Source organism: Pan troglodytes, chromosome 2 (assembly GCF_028858775.2).
Source record: "Pan troglodytes isolate AG18354 chromosome 2, NHGRI_mPanTro3-v2.0_pri, whole genome shotgun sequence".
Lineage (NCBI taxonomy): Eukaryota > Metazoa > Chordata > Mammalia > Primates > Hominidae > Pan > Pan troglodytes.
The window spans coordinates 114,925,136-114,948,440 of record NC_086015.1 but is presented as its reverse complement, the minus strand read 5'-3'; the positions used below and the strand labels follow the sequence as shown (position 1 = coordinate 114,948,440).

Below are 23,305 nucleotides of genomic sequence, written 5' to 3'. Positions count from 1 at the left end.
GTCTTCTCATGTCCTGCACTCATTTTGTTTTACGCCTTTGCTTATGATGCGAATGTGAAGATCCATCTCTCATCTTTCTTCCACCTGAGTCAGTATTTTCTTCCAGATCCTGCATGAAGACTTCCCTGATCCCCCTTCCTTTCCCCCAGCACTCACTGACTTTTCTTACTTTTCAGCAGCAGATACATGTTGATAAAGGCAGAAACTATTGGACAGCAATTGAGGCACCTGAATACAGGCATGGCATGACTAGCAAAGGGGTCAGAAGTTGCTATCACAAACAAATCACTGGAGCCTTCTCACTGTCTTGCAGACTCTCTCTGGCGTTCCCCTGTTAACACTAGAATCCAATGCCCCTATCAACTGCCGAATTTCTGATTTACTTTCTTCTAATCTCATCTAATGACATGTCTTCTGGGTTGATCCCCCACCATTTCTGACATGCTTACTCATAAATCAGTAGTTTTGTTGCATCCCCTGGTCAGTTGCTTCCTTTACCCTGTGCCACTCAATGTCTGATCATCCACTTGCCGAAGATCAGTTATGTCTACCTGGGGTGCTGGCTGAGGGTTAGAGGCAGACTGGACCTAGTGTTTTACTCTAAGTATCCAGGAATAGAAAGACCCAGATAGTGAGGACCAGCTAAGTCATTAGAAAGGGCTTAATATTAAAATCAACATCATCAGGTCTAAGGGTCATGTGCAGACATAACAATAGGAGGCAGAGCCAAAGGGACTGATGGGCAGTAAAACAGGAGGCAAGGCAAGTGGGTCACACAGGACCGTAAGCTCTGTAAGCAACAGGAGCCCTGTCTGTCTTGTTCATCACTGTATCCTGCACCTCAAAAGTCCCTGACACATTGTAGGTGCTCCATACTTATGAGTTTCATGAATAAGTGTCTTGGATGATTGCCACACCGGGTTGGCATCTCTTAGGCTACGTAACTCTTAGCCAAATCATAGCCAGTGAATTGAAAGGCACAGGGCTCTCTCCTCAAGGCGACGGAAACTCCTGAATTGTGTCTGTACAGCCCCACCCTGGATTCATCAGTTGTCTCTGATTGTTCCACATGGACTTGTCTCATCTCGCCACTTAGCTTGTCAGCCTGTCTTCCTTGAACTGCGCTGAGAATGCAGCTGGGACTCAGCAAACACTAATTGGTTCAGGTTGAATTGAGCTGGGCTTCCCTGGATAACTCTTGCAGTTTGTTATGAGTTATTAAGTTCTCCTCCCCTCGTTAAAGAACATTGCTTTCATGACCTTCAACATTTGTTTAAAAAATATCCTTTCATCGAGGAAAAAATAAGAATTGGATGCTTGCAGCCAGACATGCAGCTTCGTAATGATGACTGGATTTTAAAGCTCATTACATCTTAGAATTCGGAATGAAACCACAGCCTTTGAAGTTGGTTTCCGTGACATACTTCATCTCACTTCCTTTCTTCAAAGAACATGCAAAGGTGAATCCTACCAGCTTCTGAGGCAGGAAGTCATTGTGTGATTTCACAATTACCCTCCAGTTTGCCAAGACAAAATCTGGATTTTTCAATAATAATTCAGTGATTATTCCAAAAAGATAAGTTTATTTAGACATAATCTGCCACTGGTTTAACATGAGTTTTATTGACATACAAAATCAAACAGAAAATTATTCCAAACATAAACTATTGTTGCCATCTTGACAGAAATCCAGATTTGATTTTGTAAAGTAAGAGATACCTATTGTAATTACACCTAAGCCTTGATCTAAAACAAGTCTTCTTGGCCTTGGCACTACTGACATTTTGAACCAAATAATTCTTTGTTGTGAGGGCTGTTCTGGGCTGTGTTGTACAATGTTTAGCAGCATCCCAGGCCTCTATACACTAGATGCCAGTAGCACCCTCCCACCCTCATTGTGACAACCCAAAATGTCTCCAGGCACTGCCAAAGGTCCTCTGGAGTGGCAAAATTACCCTGGTTAACAACCACTTATCTAACACAATCCTCAGGTCCAATGTGGTGGAACCTTATTTTACGGAGGTCTTTTGAGTCTGCACAGACTTCCCAACTACATCATCTTAGTGTGATAGTAGATCAGGTGGCATTTTTCCCCCCTGCTTTTTAAACAAATATGGTACTTGACTGTGCTTTCTTTCCTTCATTAATACTAAAACTATATTAAATTGTAGGCTTCTGAAGTGTAACAACTGCTTTCTTTTGCTTTGAATTTTGTCACAGAAGTAAGAATTGTGTTTGTAAGCACTGATATAAGCACTTACTGTATGTAGACTAACCCCATAAAAATGCAACTAGAAGAAATTCATGTCTGCTTTTAACTAGCAGAATATAAATGCCATGAGGACATTTTTTTTTTTTCAGTTTTGTTCATTGCTGTATTCACAGCACCTACAAAGGTACCTGATATATAGTAAGTGCTCAATAAATATTTGATGAATAAATAATATCACTTTCTTTCTAAAATAAAGTGGAATGAGGTCCTTCCCCCATTTCATAAAGGATAGCATTTGGAGTCCTTAAACTGGGGCTCAAGGCTTTGTTTACTTTGCATTTTCCAATTTTCATCCCTGCTTTTTTGGTACACAATACCACCTCTTTGATCCAAACTTATCTACTGATGCTTTCTCAAATGCCCATAAACATCTTTGTCACTGCACAAATGCTCACTTTGTTTTCTCTGTTTAGAACATTGTTTCAAGCTCTCCACTGAGTCAAATATATACAATACATACTTCAAAGGTCAAGTTATTTCATCTCTCCCGGGTAACATTTTCTGAGCCCATGAACTCACAAAGAACTTTCGAAGCCTAATACTTACTGGTTTGTACCTCTCCCTGGGCATTTTAATTCTGTAAGGTACACCACCTTTCATCTTAGTATTTTGAATTATTATTTTTATGTGTGTATACCTTCTCTTCCAAGTAGACTGCAACCTTTCTGAAGGCAGAAATATATTTTTATCTTTTTTCTTTAGCATTAAATAATCTATTAAATAACATCTACATAGTGAAGGAACATTATTCTTATTAATTATTTCATTCATTCAGTTAGTTATTCAACTAATAGTTTTTGACTCTCTACTCTGTGCTAGGAGGAAAAACAAATACGGTTCCTGTTCTCATGATATGTTTAGATCAACTGGAGAAAAAATGGTGTCTAATGTGGTGAGAACTAAATTTAGTCATAACACTGTGGTGTGAATGCAAAACACTGTCACTTACTAGGTATGTGATCACTTAAGCTCTCAGTGTCTTAAAGTCCCCATCTGGCAAGTGGGAACAATAATGCTTGCTCTGTCTACCACTCATAATAAAGATCAAACCACATTGCCTTTTATTTACAGACACTTCTAAATGACAGGGTATAGTGGCTTTAATTTGTTCACAGATTCTTTGAGACTTGGAGCCTAATTCTCATCCCCTTGAGTATAAGATGGACCTAGTGACTTACTTCTAGTAGATAAAATAAAGCAGAAGTAATGACATGCAATTTTGGAGACTAAGCCATAAAAAGGCAATATGGCTTTTGACTTAGTCACACTGTTTCTTGAATTACTTGGTCCAGAGGAAGCCAACTGCCATATTGTATGCAGAGCTATAGAGAAGACCATGTGCTGAGGAACTGAGATCATCTATATGCTAGAGCTTAGAAGCAGATTCTTTAGTTCCAGTCAGGCCTTCAGATGACTGAAGCCTCAGCCAATGGTGTGACTGCACCTCATGAAAGAACCCAGGTTAGCACCTTCCAGCTAGGCTGCTCCTGAATTTCTGACCCCCAGAAACCATATGCGACAATATATGTTTTGCTAAAATTTGGGGCATTTTTAATGCAGCAATGGATAACTAATACACAGGATACTAGAGAGATTTAAGGTTTTATTATTTTTGAATATGCTAATACTTGTTAAATGAAAAATGCCATGATTAACCGGTGGTGAGTTAAAAGTAGAAGAAAAAGAGGCTTCAAAAAAAGAAGAAAAGAAAATTACAAAACATTAAGAACATGAGAAAATCAGATGGATATGAAACTTTTGATGGGTGGTTTGCAAGCTTTTCTGCCACTTGCTTCATTTTCTGAGAAGTATCAACCTGTGACAGCGACTGCAGGCTACATGCCAAAGGTTACCAGCCAAAGGAATTGTTCATTCCTGCTGACTGCTTTTGTTTTATTCCATTTTCAGTTCTCATTTTGAGCTAAAATTGATAGTTTTAATTAAATGAGAAATGAGAGCCATACTTCTACTTTACATAGAATATAAGCTTTTTTGTATTAGAGAGTCACCATGGTTCTTTGTTAGACACAAAAGCCACAGACGTGGGAATTTATGATTTGTTGCATCAATGACAAGTTTTGAGAGTCACTGCCACTCCTTTGCCATAGCATTGCTGACCCAGACTGACCTCCATTATTAATGATGCCTCAGATGGGAGGGCTGAATTCATAGTCCTTACCAGTCAACTTTGTCAACATTAATTTGAACCAGAACAAATTTAAATTTAAAAGGATTCAACCTCTTTTGGCCTATCCCCATTTACAACCAATCTCTTAAACTCCCCACTGAGAACATTGTTTTGGAGAATGACTGTCATTTATTAACCTATTTAATAATAAATACAGAATTTAAATTCCTCACTGAATATTTATTTACCTTGATTTTCCCAGGGCTTTAAGTAAAGGATTTTGGAAGCTATGTTAACTCTTTGAAGCCATGAGAATGATACTTTAATATGTTTAGGAGTTTCTTTATTAGATGATGAAAATGTTCTGAAATTGGCTGTAGTGATGGTTGTACAAGTCTGGGAACATACTAAAAACCATTAGATCATACATTTTAAATGGGCAAGTTAATGTGACATGAATTATATCTCAATAAAGCTGTTAAAAAATAAAACCCAATTTCAGCCCCAAAAAAGTCATAGCTAAGAAACAGGCATGAATCATGCAAGTTTGCTGAAATTTTATCATTATCAATCTGCTTGGTTAAATCAATAGCTCAGTGTGAAAACATTCTTACTTGCAGGAGATACACTGCTGGCTGGAGAAGGTTGGGTGTCAAGGGTAGATTCTGTAACACTCAGTGGAGGGTCTGTTGAGGAAATTTCAGAACCTGAAAGGATTAGAAAGATATTTATAATGAACAAAATATTGTAATCAAAAGATAAAGTATTGACTTAGTTCTTAAATACACTTTCCTTTATGTATTCATCATGTAACAAATCAATATTGGGGGCCTATTAAGGTCAAGGCAGTGGGATATAATGATGAATGAGAAAGACATGGGATTGTCCTTAAAGGGCCTATGGCCTGGAAACTAGGCAGCCAAGCATTGTGTTGAGTACCATGACAGTGGAAAGCATAGGTGGCCACAGGAACACAACGAAGGGGCACCGATAAAGATTGGGAGGTCTGAGAAGGCTCCCTGGAAAAAGTTACACTTTGCCAAGACCTGGTAAAACTACTATAGCATTTAATATTTTCAAGTGTTTGAAAAGTAATCATGCAGTTTACAAAATCCATAAACTCACAAAAATTTTTATATCAGCAAGAGTAGAAACAATGATACAACTACCCAATTGGATGTAACATTAGTAAATGTGTGATGTTTTTCTGCTTTCTAACATGTCAACTTTTGTCATAATATTTTTGTTTGGCTACAACTTTTTCTTTTGTGTGTGTGCGTGTGTGTGTCTGTGTTGGGGGGAGTTGAAATAGAGGCTAGAATGTGGTTTTATTTATATTTTACATTTATGTCAATTCCTTAAATCTCCATTACTGTATTTAAAAATAGCCCTATTGGAAGGACAATTTACAAATGCCAGAAGGCTCTATTGACTTTAGGAACATGTGGGTTAAATGTGCTTAGATGATTTTGAAGTTAGAAGATTTTATGATTTTTGTAGATATAATGTTACTGGTTACAGTGTTACACATCTGCTGATATATATCAATTATTTGGATGTTTAATTACTAATTAAACTATTGGTTCTATTCTGTAATGTACTTTAAGGGACAAGTATATTTTACTTATATTATGTCACTTGATAGCACATAGCCCAGTGGGAGGAATTGGTTTTTCTAAGCTAGATGCATGTATGTTCTATTCTTATTGCTAGTAGCACTGCTATTGCCAGTGGCTGTGGGTGGCACTCATAGCTAGCTCTGATCCACTACTATATGAATGCTTTTGTGCAAATAATCTCTGAGGAGGTGGGGGACGGTTATATGGGAAGTATATGAATAGGTTAACAAAATGACCATCCTTTTTCTCCATACATCCAAAGTAAGTTTGAACTCTTCAGCATGACACACAAGTCTAATTATGATTTGGGCTGTCATTACACTCCCAATTTCCTGATGTTGCTTATCATTTTTTCCATCTCTCTCAAATAATCCCCTCTATCCAATAAGCAATATTTCAACCCAATTTCTGAAACACAATATTCTCTCTGTGACTTCTGGGACTTCTTGATCTTAATTTATGTGGTTTCCTGACCCCAAACTTCCCTGAATGTACCTTCTCAAGCTGAGGAAGCCTGGGGATCTTTGTGATGTGCTCACCCCTCAGCGTTTACCCTAGCAAATGCCTCATCACTGTGTCATCATATATGCCCCTCAAGGGAAGTCACTGTTTTGCTCCGCACCATATTTATGGATTCTGGCAAATGGAAGTAGATGAATCAATGCATGCAAATTTATTCTTAACACTGAAAGAAAGAAGACCAGCATTAAGTGTGTGTCTGACAGCTGGTGGATCATAAGCATTATCTTCCAAAGTGGTACCTTAATAAGATAGGACATTGGCTTGGAAAATAAATGCCTAGGTGTTTTCTCTGTATATTGATTAAAATAGAGGTTGGCAAACTATGGCCTACAGTGAAATCATGTTTATAGAAATTTTATTGGAACACAGTTTTTCCCTTTTTTTTTTTTTTTTAACCGATTGTCCATGGTTGCTTTTGTGCTAAGGTGACAGAGTTGAGTAATTGTGATAGAGATTAAAAAGTCTACAAAGCCTAAAATATATTTACTATCTAGCTCTTTACAGAAGAAGGTTGCCAGTTCCTGGAACAGAAGATATTGGTGCGTTATGCTCAGTTTCCACAATGGGAAACATTTATTTTTCATTGATTGAACATTTCAGTTTGAGGATACTTTTCTGCCATATTTCATCACCAAGTGATTTTGTAAGCTGAGGTGTTCAGCCTCATAGTGTATTAAGAAGATATTATTGTAAGATGTGCATTTTGAGATGAACACTTTGCCTTGTGACAGAGGGGAAACATAGCTTTCCACATAAAATATGGGACCTAAACATGTCTATCTAGTTTTAGATTAGACTGTAAAGTGGAAACTCTGCCTTGGTCAAAACAAAACTCAGGGGTATGAAAAGAGTGGTTAAAACCTAAAAAGGAGAGACAGTTTCCCAAAACCCAAATGCAGAATTTAGCAGAAACACCTCTGCCAGTTTCCAGATCATTGCATTTACCATAATGTCATAAGAGGGTAAGCTGCCGCCTAAAGCCACTTCATCTGTTCCTGGGTGTGTCCATTCGAATAGGCTTGGCAGGGCTCTCAGAACCACCTTCATGGGCAGCAGCAGCCATGGGTCTGTCCCATAGGGCAACTGGCTTAATTCCGGGGTTTCCTCAGAGCTTGTATAAGCCCTTATCTCATCCACCTAGAAGTAAGCCAAATCCCAGGGCTTGCTAGGTCCTTTCTTCTCAAAATGTTGTCCATAGACAAGCAGAATATGTTTCTTTGAGGGTCTTGTTACAAATTCAGAATCTCAGGTCCCACCTAGACTTACTTAATCAGAATTTTTGTATTTTAGCAAGATCCCTGGGTGATTTATATGCATATTAAAGTTCTCAACTGATACTCTCAGAAAGGATCAGTCAAGGGTATGAGGCCAGCTGCACTGAGGGAAGTCATGAAACAGGAAGTATTTGTCTGGCATCTTCCACATCAATATGCAGTGGTCCTCCTGTTCCACTATTAAGATATCTTTTTATTACTCCTCTTTCCACATGTGAAGATACACATGCATACTTACACACACATACACCTACACAACTGTCAATGCTTAACTCTCTTTCTATCCCAAAGGTCTTGATCTCAACAGCTACAGTCAGAAATCCATTTAATAAACAAATCTCTGTCAAGGGAGATGACAACCAAAATATTATCCACCCCAGGGGGTATTGCACTCAACTTTTGCATTAAAACAAGACAAAATATCTCCTATCCACTCCCCAAAACAAAACCCACAAAACCCAGCTCTTTAAATCTGCCAAAAATAGACTCAGCAGTGCCATGATTTTAGACATTTTGACATGCTAGCAGGGCGGGATTTTTTTTTTTTTTTTTTTTTTTTGAGACAAAGCCTTGCTCTGTTGCCCAGGCTGGAGTGTAGTGGCATGATCACGGCTCACTGGAGCTTCAGCCTCCTGGGCTCATGCAATCCTCCCACCTCAGCCTCCCGAGTAACAGGGACTAATGATGTGCGCCACCATGCCTGGCTGATTTTTTGAATTTTTTGGTAGAGACAAAGTGTCACTATATTGTCCAGGCTGATCTTGAACTTCTGCACTTAAGCAATCCTCCTGCTTCAGCCTCCCAAAGTTCTGGGATTGCAGGCATGAGCCACTGTGCCTGGTCCATGATATTTTTGAAAGGCTTTTTTTTCTTAGTGGTAGTTACTGTGGATCATGGGAATTCTGCAGGTCCTAGTGCACAAATAGCTGCCTGAAGAGTCACTGATCACCCTAACCCTAATCCCATGCCCTGTCTGAGTTTTCTAGAATAGGGATCACTGAACACTTGGGAGACTGGGCGTAGGTGGAGAAGGAATCACCTCAAAGGGTTGTTACCTCACAGTCTCCAACATTAATACCCTTTTCTGGAAGCAAAAGAGATCAAAGAGAGCAAAACTTCTCCCCTTGTCTCACTAAAACTCCTCCCCTTGTCTCACTAAAACTCTTTCCTGATGTGTAATATTCTTAGCGTTTCTCTAATCTAGCACTCAGGGATGGCAGATTTTTCTTCTGTGTCTTCATCTCAGTATCTTGTCAACAATAAATAGCTTGGTAAGGCAATGACTCTTGCACCACACATCAGAAGTTTACTCTGGAGTTCATAAAGCATCCGGCAGTACCATCACAGACAGACAGCCTGTGTGGAAGTAAGTGTTTAAGAGCTTGCAACAATAGGGAGACATAATACAGTGATGACATTGCTTTATAGAGCCTTGACTACATCTTCTAAGTCAGTCACATAGATATATGCCAGAATGGGATGAGAATGTAAGCTATAATTTTGAGAAACTGAACTCCTAAAGATTAATTGTCTTTAATATTTGATCATAAAGGATAAAGACTCATTTGGCAATTTAAAATTAACCACCTGTTCAGAGCCCCAAATTATACTAGATCAAGGTCTGCCCTATACAATTGGAATTATGGTATGTTTTCAGTGTCAGAATCAGTGTTCTTCCTATTACCTAAAAAGGTATTCATTATTTTCTGATACTGAAATCAAGCACTGTTTTAACATCAGAAAATATTAGTTTCACAGACATGGTTCTACCTATAATGGGAATAGGGTTCTTTTTAGGAATTTGAGCTTTTAGGGTCCTTTAGCTCACATCCTTAGATTCTGCCAAAGCTACTGACAAATCTATGTGATAATCAGCTACCTCCACATTGTTCCAAGACTGCAGCCCTATTATGTCCAGCTTTCCAGGAAGGAGCTGACTTATTCCTGAGGGAATTAGATGAAGTTGAGTAAGGCTATTTTAGTGTAAATACATCACAATTTCTGAATGATTAACTCAAAGTACACAGGATGATGTGTTCATACATATACATATACACAGACACACAGGCAAGGCTACGGGAGCGATGCCAATGCCCCGGCATCAGAATCACACCTGCTTCTGAGTAGTAGGGATAGATTTGTGCTGGGTACACTTTTCTTCATAACCAACCACTGCACCTGTGAAGGAGCTGGACAGAACCCAAGATGCGGGTTGTGCCCTTGTAACAAAGAAAAACTGTTTCCTTCTTAAATTATTCTGTGTTTTTATGAGTATGTTATAGATTATGATATCTCTGAAAATAGGATGTGGTTTAAGAGGTCAATGCTCCTATAGAGTTGTAATAATGATTTGCAAATCTATTTACGTTTTATAAGATTACTGTTAAATATGAATATCTGACAGTTGCCATGACTTCTATTTTTCTTCAGGCATATCTGTTGTCACTGTATTTATTGAGGTATTAGTTCATCTTTTATGTAGTAAAATCTCCATTATTTCATCTGGTTCAGGGTAGTAAATACTCTGGTTAGTCAAATGATATAATAACTAGAGTAATCCTATATATCAATTTTCAATCATAAAAATCTTCTGTTAGCTAACTACAGTGCTTGAACCTAGGTATACTACAATTATTAAGATACAATCCCTATTTTTATGGTATTTTTATTGTACACATCTTATCCATTCCTAAATATTAAAAGTATATATGTTGTACATAATGGAATGTTTCTAATGATGCAGAAGGAATTTTAGGGTCTTTTAAATCTTTCTTGATCATCAGTATTTGTATTAATTTTCATTATGTGATGGATTAACAAAAATGCTAACTAATTAAGAGTTATGATGAATTAAATTTGAACAAAAAATTTGCTGTATGCAGCAGAAATTCTTTGTGAAAACATGAGTCAACTATTTTCTTTTTAGTTGAAGAATTCTTTTCACTGGAGTCCTACTTGTCAAAAATGTTTGATAACTTGAAATAGTCTTGAGTTACATAAAAAGTTTTCTGAGATTAAAACATTATGGAAGTGATAATCTTCCCATTAAAGATATTTTGAATTTATGGCAGTCTTGGCAAAATCTTGTTGATCTTATTAAATAGACAACTCACCTAAGAGAAAAGTGATCTTTTCTGATGAAATGTTCCACACTTTATTTCCTGGGACTGGAGACAGAGCCATACACCAAATGGTCAAGTTGTCTGATTGGGCTGGTTTATTACTATGTACCCTTGTTAAAACAGACTTCAGTTCCAAAAATCCATCTTTGCCTTTTCTCTCTTCATTAGTAATACATATTCCTGCCAGACAGATAAGAACATGGTTCAACACTAACATTTTATGTATGAGCCATACAATAATGCCAAGGCATGGCATGATCAATTTATGGTAATGTAGAGTCTAAAGTGGTCAAATGGCAGCTTCTCTGCAGTGAGAGTCAATTTCAGCAGATCTGGAATTAACTTGAGCTGTTTGCTCAAGCTCCTGCATGTCATTGATCCATGGTCAGGGTATAAAATATATTGAATAATAGTGTTGCTTTGTTTGTGACCATGTGTCCAAAATGTTTTGGGGCAGATTATCCCAGCTCATCAGCATTGTGTGTTGACAACTGTGAGACTGATAATTTATACCTAGTCTAGGTCGGATCTTGGGAGAGCTCTGCTGTGGAATCTGGTTATGTTGCAGAAATATACCTAAGTGACCAGAAAAATATAAAGCAATTTCAGTTGGGACTCCGTTTTGGACTACCCACTTCTGAGCTCTTCTGTGTATATATCAGTAGTCTCTGATCTGGGCGAGGAAGTGTGTCTGGCTGTGGTCCTTAGAGAGGAAGGACGAAGGAGCTCATATCTGACTTCTCTGGACTCCTGGCTGTAAGTGTAGGATAGGATATGCTGCATATTGTAATCTTTTTGCTATGTTGTCTCCTCTTCTTGAAATAAGCTGTAGATTTGTAAGCATTGCATTTTGGGTCCTGTGAGTCTTCTTTAGAAATCAAACTCTGTTTTAAACTGTTATGTTAGTACAATCTCCAAATAGCATACTTGGCAGCAGAAAATTAATGTAAAACCAACTATCACTATATGTCAGAATTTTCTGGATTCTTACAGCTTTTTCACATTACAGATTCTTAACACCAATTCTGATGTAATTACTTACCAAAGTAATAGCTAAATGCAGTTGTGTGCCAGTGCAATTCTGACCACAAAATCTAGCCTCTAGTTTGGTGAAATCTGGGTGCTTTGCCTATGCAGGGCTTATTTAACAGGAGAATAACTTTATAATAACTGTTTTTTTTTTTTGAGATAGGGTTTCACTCTTGTTGCCCAGGCTGGAGTGCAATGGCGCAATCTTGGTTCACTGCAACCTTTGCTTCCCAGGTTCAAGCGATTCTCCTGCCTCAGCCTCCCAAGTAGCTGGTATTACACATGCCCACCATCACACCCAGCTATTTTTTTGTATTTTTAGTAGAGACGGGGTTTTACCATGTTAGTTAGGCTGGTCTCGAACTCCTAACCTCAGGTAATCCACCCCCTTCGGCCTCCCAAAGTGCTGAGATTACAAGTGTGTGCCACTGTGCCTGGCCTATAATAACTTTTAACGTATATTTTTAGAATTGCATTCTGTCATTGTTGTGGGTGAATTATTTTTTTAAAATAAACTAATAAAACCAATAATAATCTCAAAATGCATCAAGTGATCAATACACTCATTAACATAAGCTTTCAATTTTATCATTTAAAAATAATTCAGAAAGGGCCGGGCGCGGTGGCTCAAGCCTGTAATCCCAGTACTTTGGGAGGCTGAGGCGGGCGGATCACGAGGTCAGGAGATCGAGACCATCCTGGCTAACACGGTGAAACCCCGTCTCATCTAAAAATACAAAAAATTAGCCGGGCGTAGTGGCGGGCGCCTGTAGTCCCAGCTACTCGGGAGGCTGAGGCAGGAGAATGACGTGAACCCGGGAGGCGGAGCTTGCAGTGAGCCGAGATCGCCCCACTGCACTCCAGCTTGGGCAACAGAGCCGTCTCAAAATAAAATAAAATAAAATAAAAATAATTCAGAAAGAGTTGTGTGACTCAGTTATTATTGAAGACAGATTGAACTTTGAGGAAAAACGACTCAGGAGAAAGGAGAATAGCTGTTGTTCAGGCAGGGACAGCTGAGATTATTCTGGTAGAGGCTGTCATGGTTACTATCTATAAAATCACGGCTTTGTGAATTTTCACCTGAGCTTGACTTGACGTGTGTTCCTCCTCCAGGAACTTTTAATCCTCCTGGGGAACATGTACCTTGTCAAGGAGCCAACTCTTTTACATAGGCTTTCTCTAGTGTTCCACCAACACCTGCCTCAGATTCTCACATAAAAAGGTAGAAATTATTTATTGGCTGATTTAAAGCAGCGGTGCTAAGTTAATTGAACATATTGTATTGAAATAAGAAAGACATGGAAAAACAGGTAGCTATGTTATAAAGGCAGAAAAAGTTTTAATAAACATATGTAGACTTAAACTTTTTGTCCTCATCTAAGATATTCCTTTTACTGCTAGTTAAATAAAATATTTGGATGTTGTTTGTCTAAATCAATTGTATTTCTTTTATTCTGGAAAATGTTACACTCCACCCCCTTGGAAGAAACAGATGAAGCATCAGAAAATGACATTTGGTAGGCAGAATGATGTTTTTCTTGGAATGAGAATCATTCTTAAATGCCAAGATCAACTTGGGCAATGACAATTTCTAATGTTCTTTGTTTTCTTTCTTTTTGTACCGAACTTATTTCCATTGATTAATTTCCTTACCTTCTTTTTCATCATGAAGAAAACTTCCATCTATAAACCATGTGATATTTGCTTTGGGAAATACATTCTTTAGTAAGCAGGTAAATCTTCTCTGGGGTAAAGACAGAAAAAGGATTATTTGCAAATTCCTAAGAAACTGGTACTCCTTACAACTTACTAACATTCATATAACATAAGTTGGCAAAAAAGAGTTTCTCCATTTTTAACTGAATAAATAGAAGGCAGTGTCTACTTTTAATATAGGTTGTGTTAGAACGTGCACTATAAATGGGCTATCTCCTATAGAGATGTTATAAACTTCTGGCTATACTCCTAGGTCAACTTAAGGATCTAGGACTATACTAATGTTCCAAGTCTGGATTCTGGGTTCTGTAAAAGAGAAATCTTAACTCTGTGTAGGCAGAATAAAATAATACTAAATGGAAACCAAAGAATAGAAGGAAGAAGCTATAGCAAACAGAGGCCAGAGAAGAATAGTCTGTTAGATTAAAAGCTCAAGGGGATCTACAAGCTGTTTCTGTGCCCCAAATAATGTACGACACTATTTGTAACAACCACAGAAAACGATTTATATAAATATCCTGCTTTTTACTTGTGAAGCATTTTCCTAATTTTTAAAAACAATTTATTGGCTTAATCTTAAGGATAGGTAGGGCATGCCTTATTTTTGCCATTTGACCAATGGAAAAATCAAGGCACCCAGTGGTTCAAGGAAGTGGAAAATAGTTAATGGCACAATTAGAAACAATGTCTCCTTAATCTCAGTCCAACATAGTTTTTAATAAAAATTGTATTGAAATAAAAAAATGAAAGAAGTAACTATATTATGAAAGCAGAGAACTTAGATGCAGGGCTAGTTATGTTTTATTTTCAATGCTATGTTTGTTCTTTGGGGGATGTTACTTTCTTTTACAGTCTGGTGAAAATATCCATTGAGAATTATTGGATTCCCATTGTTTTATCTGAGACTCTTCAAAATTATAATTCCTTTTATAATTACTTGTTTTCTCATCAAGAGATGTATATATTTTACATATGACCAGCCCTAGTTCTTAGTTCTCAGATATTTTCCACAATTAATGAATATACTAGTTAACATGTAAAGAACAATTAAATGTATGTGATGATTTGTGTGCCAATCCTCAGACTAGTTACTCCCAAGAAGTCTGGGCCTATAGAGCTGAGAAACCAAATTCGAGAATGCTAACTAACATTTTCCTGGTGAAATCCTACAGAAGTTTACCATTTCTCAGTACATTGCTACAGAAATCCCAATGAAACAAGAGAATTTCAGAGGGGGTTGTCTAGCATATCCAAGATGCTGGGTGGCAAACACCGTAGCTCCCAGTATTCCCATCTGTTCAACACTTGCCTTTCCAGATAATGGGGATACATATATGGGCCAGGGATGCTAGTCTCTCCACTAAAAAATTAAAAGCAAAACCAGATCCTCTAAAATACATTCTTATTAAGTAAAGGAGAGTGTTCAGTTTAATTCAATAGATGCCAAAGATTGCTTTTTATCTCCAGTTGGTCCAGGAAGAGACAAAAAGGTAAAGGAGGTAAAATGTTTTTTTAAAAAAAGAAAAAGATACAAAGTTTTGCATTAATCCAGTGACATTAACCATTCTTATGATTCATTTCCTTTCTCTTTAGTTAACCCACCAAAGATGATGATATGGTAATATCAGGAGTAAGTGGGGGTGTTATTATTTTACGAAGGCAACTGGCTCACTGAAGAACTCTGGTTAACGTCTAAAAATTTTGAAAAGATTTGACTTTCATGAATTCTCTAGGTTCAGATTTTCTGAAATGATCCAAATTTCAAACATTCTAGACTCTCTCTAGACTTTGTGTTCCAAGATTTGGTTTAGAAAAGTGGTTCATGTTCTAAAACTCTTCCTAGTCTCATTCCTATTTTGAATCTTTTCCCCCCATCTTTTTTTTCTATTTTAATTTAACTGTCAACCTCTACATATTTTCTGCTATGCCATTTCTTTTTCTTTTCTTTCTTTTTTTTATTTTTATTTATTCATTTTATTTATTTATTTTTTTGAGACAGAGTCTCCCTCTGTCGCCCAGGCTGGAGTGCAGTGGCATGATCTCGGCTTACTGCAACCTCCACCTCCCGGGTTCAAGCAATTCTCTTGCTTCAGCCTCCCAAGTAGCTGGGATTACAGGTGTGCACCACCACACCTGGCTAATTTTTGCATTTTTAGTAGAGACAGGGTTTCACAATGTTGGCCAAGCTGGCCACAAACTCCTGACCTCAAGTGATCCACCTGCCTCGGCCTCCCAAAGTGCTGGGACTACAGGCAAGATCCATGGCTCCTGGCCTGCAATGCCATTTCTATCTTTCCTTTTATAACACAAAGTTTTTTCTTCTTCTATTGATACCTTCTTTAGAGTCTTCCTATCTCCTCTGGGTAGGTTTTCCTTCTCAATCTAAATATGTATACACACACATATATATATTATGCATATTATATATAATGTATGTATATATATAATATATATGTGTGTATACATTTAATATTTCAGCCTTTCCCACTCTTCCTCCTTCAAATCGCTTGCTTTACTTGAGAGGTTAGGTAATCTAGTCATCAAAAAAGAGAACTAAGACTTGTAGGTGCTTGACTTACTGTTTTGCTGCATGACATATGCCAGGAACATCCTTTTCTTGGTGGTGGAGGGGGTGGAGAAAAGGTTTGCATCTGTGTCTAAGTGTTGCAGAAAAACCCAACAGGCACAGACACACCTACCTGGAAACAATGCTTCCCTAGAAGTGGGAGGAAACCAGAACTGGAGGTGCCCTCCTTCTGGGGGTAGGAGTCAGCTAATAGACATCCAAGGTGTGCAGGAGTGCTTTCACTCTGCGCAGGAAAGATCAGAGAGAAGTCCAGAGCCTTGCCTGCTTGTAAGTATCCACTTGTCGCTGGGGGGAATTTCCTAACTGTTCACGGTTGCAAAGCTTGATTAAATAAATCTCTCATTAGTTTAAGAAATGACCCAAGAAAGGAGAGAGAAGTCGGGCTGTTTTTAAATGTAATATGATTTTCCATTTACTTATTTATCTTTAAAATGAGGTAAAGAGCAAAACATCTGGAGTAAGTTGCCTCAGGAAGGTCTTATTGGCTGTTGGCTTTGCAGGTGATCCTGGTGGAGAAGGTGGAGTATGGTGAGCTGCTTGCTAAGGACAGCTAGGCAACACCATGTTTGTGAAGATGTGCTCCAGCTTCTCCTCTGTGCATCCCAGCTCCTCCTGCTGAAACAGCTGAGCTTGCTTTTTGGATTTCTTAGACTCCTGGCCTCTGAGAGACTCCTCTAAGGACAAACTGACCTTGCATTGGGAACTTTATTATCCAGATCCTCATAGGCTTTGTCTACTCTGGATTGCTTGTTGCAACAGTTCTTAGGAAGCAAGATTGTCTCCTGCACCAGCATCTGCCTGTGTTTGCTTTTATCTACTTTGAGCAAGACCCAGTGAGGCCCTAGCTCTGTTGGTCCTGAAAAGCCTGAACCCTGAGGCTGTTTCTCCTGCCTCCAAAGTGCAATTATAGGAAATAAGAAGCACAGAAACAGTGGGAACAACCAGGAGGAGAAACAAGAAAACCTAAAATTTTCAATATTCAAAAATACCTGTCGTGGTGGTTGATGCAGAAAACACTGAGTTCATCAAAGAGCTTTGTAATTATTGGATCAGAGAACCCCTTTGCTACAGGAACTGATATGTTTTGTCTTTCTAGCCTAGTCAAGGGAGGATAAGTAAGTATCTGGGGCATGGAAGGAATGCACTCTTGGGCTGTTTTGCTTGTATCTGACTCACCCCTGACTCTCCAGTGAAGCAGAAAGGAAGAAACCTCACACCACCCAGGTGTGGCCAGACTTTGGCCATTATTGTGAATCCCCAAGAGTTACCACAGGCCCTTCCCAAATATATATTTAATCTTGTGGTTCAAATAAGCTTTTGGCTCACATCTAAGCACATCATAAAGAACGCTGTAGAAGAGGTGACATGATGAGGCGGGAAGACGAGGAAGAGGAGGGAACCATGATGAAGGCAAAAGGGGACTTAGACATGAAGGAGGAGGAAGAGATTAGTGAGACAGGAGAACTGGTTGGCCCTTTTGTGAGTGCTATGCCCACTCCAATGCCCCACAACAAGGGCACCCGGTTCTCTGAGGCATGGGAGTATTTCCACCTAGCTCCTGCTCGTGCTGGGCACCATCCCAACCAGTATGCCACCTGCCGCCTGTGTGGCAGGCAGGTGAGCCGTGGCCCTGGGGTCAACGTGGGCACCACTGCACTGTGGAAGCATCTGAAAAGCATGCACAGAGAGGAGCTGGAGAAGAGTGGCCATGGTCAGGCTGGGCAGCGCCAGGATCCAAGGCCCCACGGGCCCCAGCTCCCCACGGGCATTGAGGGTGACTGGGGTAGGCTCCTGGAGCAGGTGGGCACCATGGCTTTGTGGGCCAGCCAAAGGGAAAAGGAGGTGCTTAGGAGGGAAAGGGCAGTGGAATGGCGGGAGAGGGCTGTGGAAAAAAGGGAGCGAGCCCTGGAGGAGGTGGAAAGGGCCATCCTGGAGATGAAGTGGAAGGTGAGGGCTGAGAAGGAGGCATGCCAGCGGGAGAAAGAGCTGCCTGCAGCAGTGCATCCCTTCCATTTTGTTTAAATTGGGCTTGGAGAATCTATTCTGAAAACATTGACTCTAGACTTGTAGAAAAGAGCCATTTTAGTTTCAACTCAAATGTAAAGCAAAGTAGTTTAGTGACATTTTGCGTTTATGTGAAATAGTGCACAGTATGAGTTAATCTGAGCAGGTCTGAATTGACCAAATGCTTATCTACGAGGTTCCTAGAGCTCTGCTGACCCTTGGCCGAAACTCTAAAATGTACCTATTAAAGATAAATGCTTTTACCAAAGTAAAACTCTGTGATTTGTTTCAGGGCAGAATGTACCAGCCAGTCAGCGTTGTTTAACAAAATAATCAGATTTTTGCCTAGCACTCGGTTTTGGTGGAGCTGACGATTTTGAGGGCTGAGGCTGGTTAGGTAGCTGGAATGTGCCTATGTGACCAGCTCACTTGCAGACACCCTGCCGGAAGCAGAGCTTAATCTTCCTAGGACTGAGGTCTTAGCACATGTACTGGTGGAGTTTCCAGACCACCAGTATGAATAAAAGCTTGTTCTGTGTGACCCAGCAAGTGGAAGGACAAAGAACTGTGAGCCTCAGATCTTTGGACCCTTCCAATGCATCTCTTTCTCCTGTTATTGCTGCGATGTATTTTCTTGCTTATATTAAAGTTGTTTCATCAGTATAATCTGAGTCCGGTGTGTCTTTTTAACAACCTAATGCTTAAACTAATTAATGTGTAATTAGCACAGAGAAATGAAAAACCTCTCAACTTACTTAAACATTCAGTATAGATTATATAAAACTTATTCATAAATAGTTAAAATATAATCTAATTTCATATTAAGGTTTGTCAAAGGAAAAGGAGTTAGTGAGGAAGAGCTGAAAGAAATTCAGAATGAAAAGAAGACAGAGATATAAAGGAAGTAAGGAGAAATAAAGAACAGAGGAAGGAAAGTTAGAAATAAATGGGATAGAGAAGAAATGCAAAGATGGGGAAGAGAGACAGTGCTCTAGGGAAAATTTATCATGAAAATGGAAGAGAACATGACTGTCTGAATGAGGGAAGGATGGAGTACATTTTCTTAGATCCTGAAGTTAATTTTAATGAGTTAACTTGGTTTTGTTTTGTGCCTACAGACCAGTTATTTATTTGAACAGTAGGTTTTAGATTTTACTCGTACCTCTGAAATGCTAATTGCATGCCAATCCACTGTTCACCGATTTTTTTAAACTGTTTATCTTTAAATGTTCAGAGATGCTTTGAAAAAAGAGATCCTAACAGTCTATAGGGAGAGAATAATTTCCTGGGCTGCTGAAAGTATGCCTAAAATATTAATTTAGAAATAGAATAAAATCAAACTGGAAAGTACTCTGGCCTCTGCACTGGACCTGATATTTGTTATAGAAGATAGATTCCTCTATAACCACACCACCCTCCTCCAACCAAACACACACATTAAAAAACAAAACATAATGTGGGTTGGGAATGGGGATGGAGTGGGGAAAGAGCTTGGGAAGACAGGAATAGATAAAGACAGCATCCCATTATCTCAGAGATAGCCCAAGTACTTTGTGGGCACCAACCTCTCTGGAAGCAGAGGATGTCCTTGTGTAACAGTCGTGTCTTGCCTCCTTTGGCCCTGACCTATGTAGTTCACTCATATTCTTCCTAGACTTGCTAGGCAGCCCTCACTTCTAGATCTGTCTTCCCTAACAGCTGTTTGTAGAACAAACAAAAGTCCGAGCACCAGGCTTGTGAAATAACCAGGCCACACTGAAGTCCCGTCAATGTTCTTTTTTTATCTAGAGATCTGCCTGATATTAAAGATTTCATTTGTCATGTGGTCTCCCCACAGAGGTATGATGCCCTTTTAGAACCTTCTCTACCTGTGGTGCAAGCTCAGGTGCTCACCAGTGCAAGTGACGACGGCTGGACATTTGGACTCAGAACCTTATTGTGTTGCAAAAGATGCTAGGAAAAAAAAGGAGGCTGTAATACCTAATTATTTAAAAAATGAAAACCAAAACACATATTTTTGGAGTGGGGCTTAGGAAGCTTGAGGAAACCACAGGGTTCAAGCTTTGCAAAACCCAAACCAAATAAGCACAAATAATCAAATTCTGCACAAAGATGCTGGAGCTCTGCTGATGCCAACCAGTGTGGTATTTAGGTTCTGGTATCTTTTTTTTTTTTTTTTTTAAGACGGAGTCTCACTCTCTTGCCAGGCTGGAGTGCAGTGGCGCGATCTTGGCTCACTGCAACCTCCGCCTCCTGGGTTCAAGCAATTCTTCTGCCTAAACCTCCTGAGTAGCTGGGACTACAGGTGCGTGCCACCATGCCCAGCTAATTTTTGTATTTTTAGCAGAGACAAGGTTTCACCACGTTGGCCAGGATGGTCTGGATCTCTTGACCTCATGATCTGCCCACCTCGGCCTCCCAAAGTGTTGGGATTACAGGCGTGAGCCACTGCTCCTGGCCTCTGGTATCTGTTTTACATGGTTATTAATATTGTAGCCTCTCTTCCTTTGTAGGCAACTTAACCCCAAACTGCTTTTGTTTCCTATGTTTCATGACAGATAATTTTCTTTAGATTTTTTTTTCCTAATTTATTTCAAACATAACAAAGGTAGCGAGTGATATGAACAAGACCCATGGAGATGACGGGGCTAAAGTATAAAGCACAAGCATAAGAGTGAGAGACGTATGAGGCTTGTGGAAAGTCTGAACTGCTGAGTACACGCTAGAGCTTTTATGCATCCCTCTTGTGCCTTCTTATGCTACATCATTAGCTGTGAGTTGAGGGGCTCTTTGGCTTGATATCTTTTGCTCTAATACAAAAACCTGCCACATGGAGGGGCCCTGAAATTTAGGTTAAAGACTCTTTCTCATTGTAGTGCAGGAGTGAAGCTGTGTGTCAAGTTGGAGCCCTGGCAAAATCTTGACTTTGGGAATGCATAAGATACAACATTCACAGGTGTGACACTCTCCTTAGACATCTACGGCATGTCCATGTCTGAGGGGCATCATGCTTTTGGGTCTTTTGTATTTTACAGAAATACTAAAATTAGCCATAAACTTTGTAAGTTTAACTAATAACACAGGAAGACACAGCTCACAACTGACCAAGTCCCCAGAGTATTTCCACACTGCGGGCTGCTAGTGTAGTGAACAGGTAGCAGAACCAGCGTGTGCATGTTGCCTTCAAGAATTTCTAAGGAATGAAGGAGAGGCAGGAAATTGCCAAGACCAAAAACTTGTGGTTGCTGGATGGTAGGTATTTTGCACACATTCTCTTACTTGATCCTTAACATCACCCTTGTGAAGTTGGAGCCATTGCCCTCACTTACTGTTGAGGAAGTTAAGGAACTGAGCTCTTAGGGGCCAGAGTTAATAAGTGCTGGAAGAGAATTCAAACCTAGTTCTATCAGATCCCACAGTCTGTATTCTGGGTTAAAAAAAATTATTCCACAGTATCTGCTAGAATCAGTCACATAGCTGATTTATGAACGTAAGAGAGTGAGTAAATGATAAATAGTGGGTAGGGAAGAAATATTCCTGAAATGTATACTATGTGCCATGAACTCCATTAGAGCATAAATTTAATCTTCCTAAGAACCCTCCGAAGTATTTGTTATTATTCCAGTTTTAGATATGAGTTAGCTGAGGCTCGTGGAGGTTAATTAATTGATGAGGTATGTAACCAGCTAAGTAGTTGAATTAGAATTTGACACTTGTGCTATCTGACCCTGAAGCATGATATCCTTCCATCATAATAATACTATTCTGCCTGGATACAGGCACACTAAATATGCATCCCAGCTCTGCCCCTTATTAGCGACTCAGCCAGTTGTTAAGACTTTCCAGGCCCCAATTTCTCATCTGTAAAATGACAGATGCCCTATCTATTTCAGAGGCTCACTGGGAGCAGCACAAGATAAAAGTATGTGAAAGGACTTTGAAGAGTTAATAAATTATTAAAAATACAGCAGGGATTGTAAGAATATTAGAGTGAGGAGTTACTAATGTTTGGCAAGATCTGAAAAGATCCATAGACAAGCCATGTCCTGTAGCTGGTTATGTGTGATTGGAGAAAGATTACTCACTAATTCTCTAGGAAGGAAAATTCTCTGGTTTTCTTAGTTAGCACTAAAGCAAGGGTAGAGAAGAGGAACTTTTATGGCATATTAGGTAAAGTTTTTTTTTTTTTTTTTAAACTGGGATTCTTGGATCCAATTTATGGTCCTATATCTGGATTGAGCCCATATTACCTGTAAACACTGGCACCAAGAATCTATTAGAGATCCTTATAAAAAACAAAAACAGGCCCGGCATGGTGGCTCATGCCTGTAATCCCAGCACTCTGGGAGGCCGAGGCGCGCGGATCGTGAGGTCAGGACATCGAGACCACCCTGGTTGACACGGTGAAACCCCATCTCTACTAAAAATACAAAAAATTAGCCAGGCATGGTGGCAGGCGCCTGTAATCCCAGCTACTCAGGAGGCTGAGGCAGGAGAATAGCGTGAACCCAGGAGGCGGAGCTTGCAGTGAGCAGAGATCGCGGCACTGGACTCCAGCCTGGGTGACAGAGTGAGACTCATCTCAAAAAAAAAAAAAAGAAAAAAAAAGAAACAAAAACACCTACCAAAAGCTGTATGATTAGCTTATTTTTGAAATGTAAACTATTGAAATGAAGTTCACTAATACACTTAGAAATTAAGTTACGACACAGCAAAAATGATTAAATCTTTTGCTGTATAATCAAGATTATAATAGCAGTGATATGGTTTGGCTGTGTCCTCACCCAAATCTCATCTTGAACTCCCAGTGAGAGGTAACTGAATCATGGGGGCAGGTCTTTCCCATGCTGTTTTTGTGACAGTGAGTAAGTCTCATGAGATCTGATGGTTATTATAACCTTTTTCCTGTATAAATTACCCAGTCTTGGGTATGTCTTTATCAGTAGTATGAAAATGGACTAATACAGTAAATTGGTATCAGAAGAGTGGGGCACTGCTGAAAAAATACCCAAAAATATGGATGCAACTT

General features: G+C 39.3%; 2 protein-coding genes across 2 annotated transcripts in view; one reads left to right on the top strand and one right to left on the bottom strand.

Moving 5' to 3' along the window:
* Nucleotides 1-23,305, bottom strand: part of CD96 (CD96 molecule) — a 105,310-nt gene that overhangs the window by 40,475 nt on the left and 41,530 nt on the right. The window contains exons 8-10 of the mRNA XM_063806963.1: nt 13,623-13,713; nt 10,929-11,117; nt 5,015-5,107 (exon numbers count right to left, since the gene is read on the bottom strand). Coding sequence (XP_063663033.1) covers nt 5,015-5,107; nt 10,929-11,117; nt 13,623-13,713 — 373 coding nt within the window. The remainder of the gene's footprint in view (nt 1-5,014; nt 5,108-10,928; nt 11,118-13,622; nt 13,714-23,305) is intronic.
* ZBED2 (zinc finger BED-type containing 2) lies at nt 16,329-18,942 on the top strand. The gene is made up of 2 exons (XM_001152879.5): nt 16,329-16,539; nt 16,773-18,942. The coding sequence occupies exon 2, from the start codon at nt 17,638-17,640 to the stop codon at nt 18,292-18,294; it is 657 nt and encodes a 218-aa protein (XP_001152879.2). The 5' UTR covers nt 16,329-16,539; nt 16,773-17,637; the 3' UTR covers nt 18,295-18,942.

Excerpts from the sequence above, each read along its gene's own strand:
- ZBED2 (XM_001152879.5), top strand. The coding sequence starts at position 17,638 with ATGATGAGGCGGGAAGACGAGGAAGAGGAGGGAACCATGATGAAGGCA.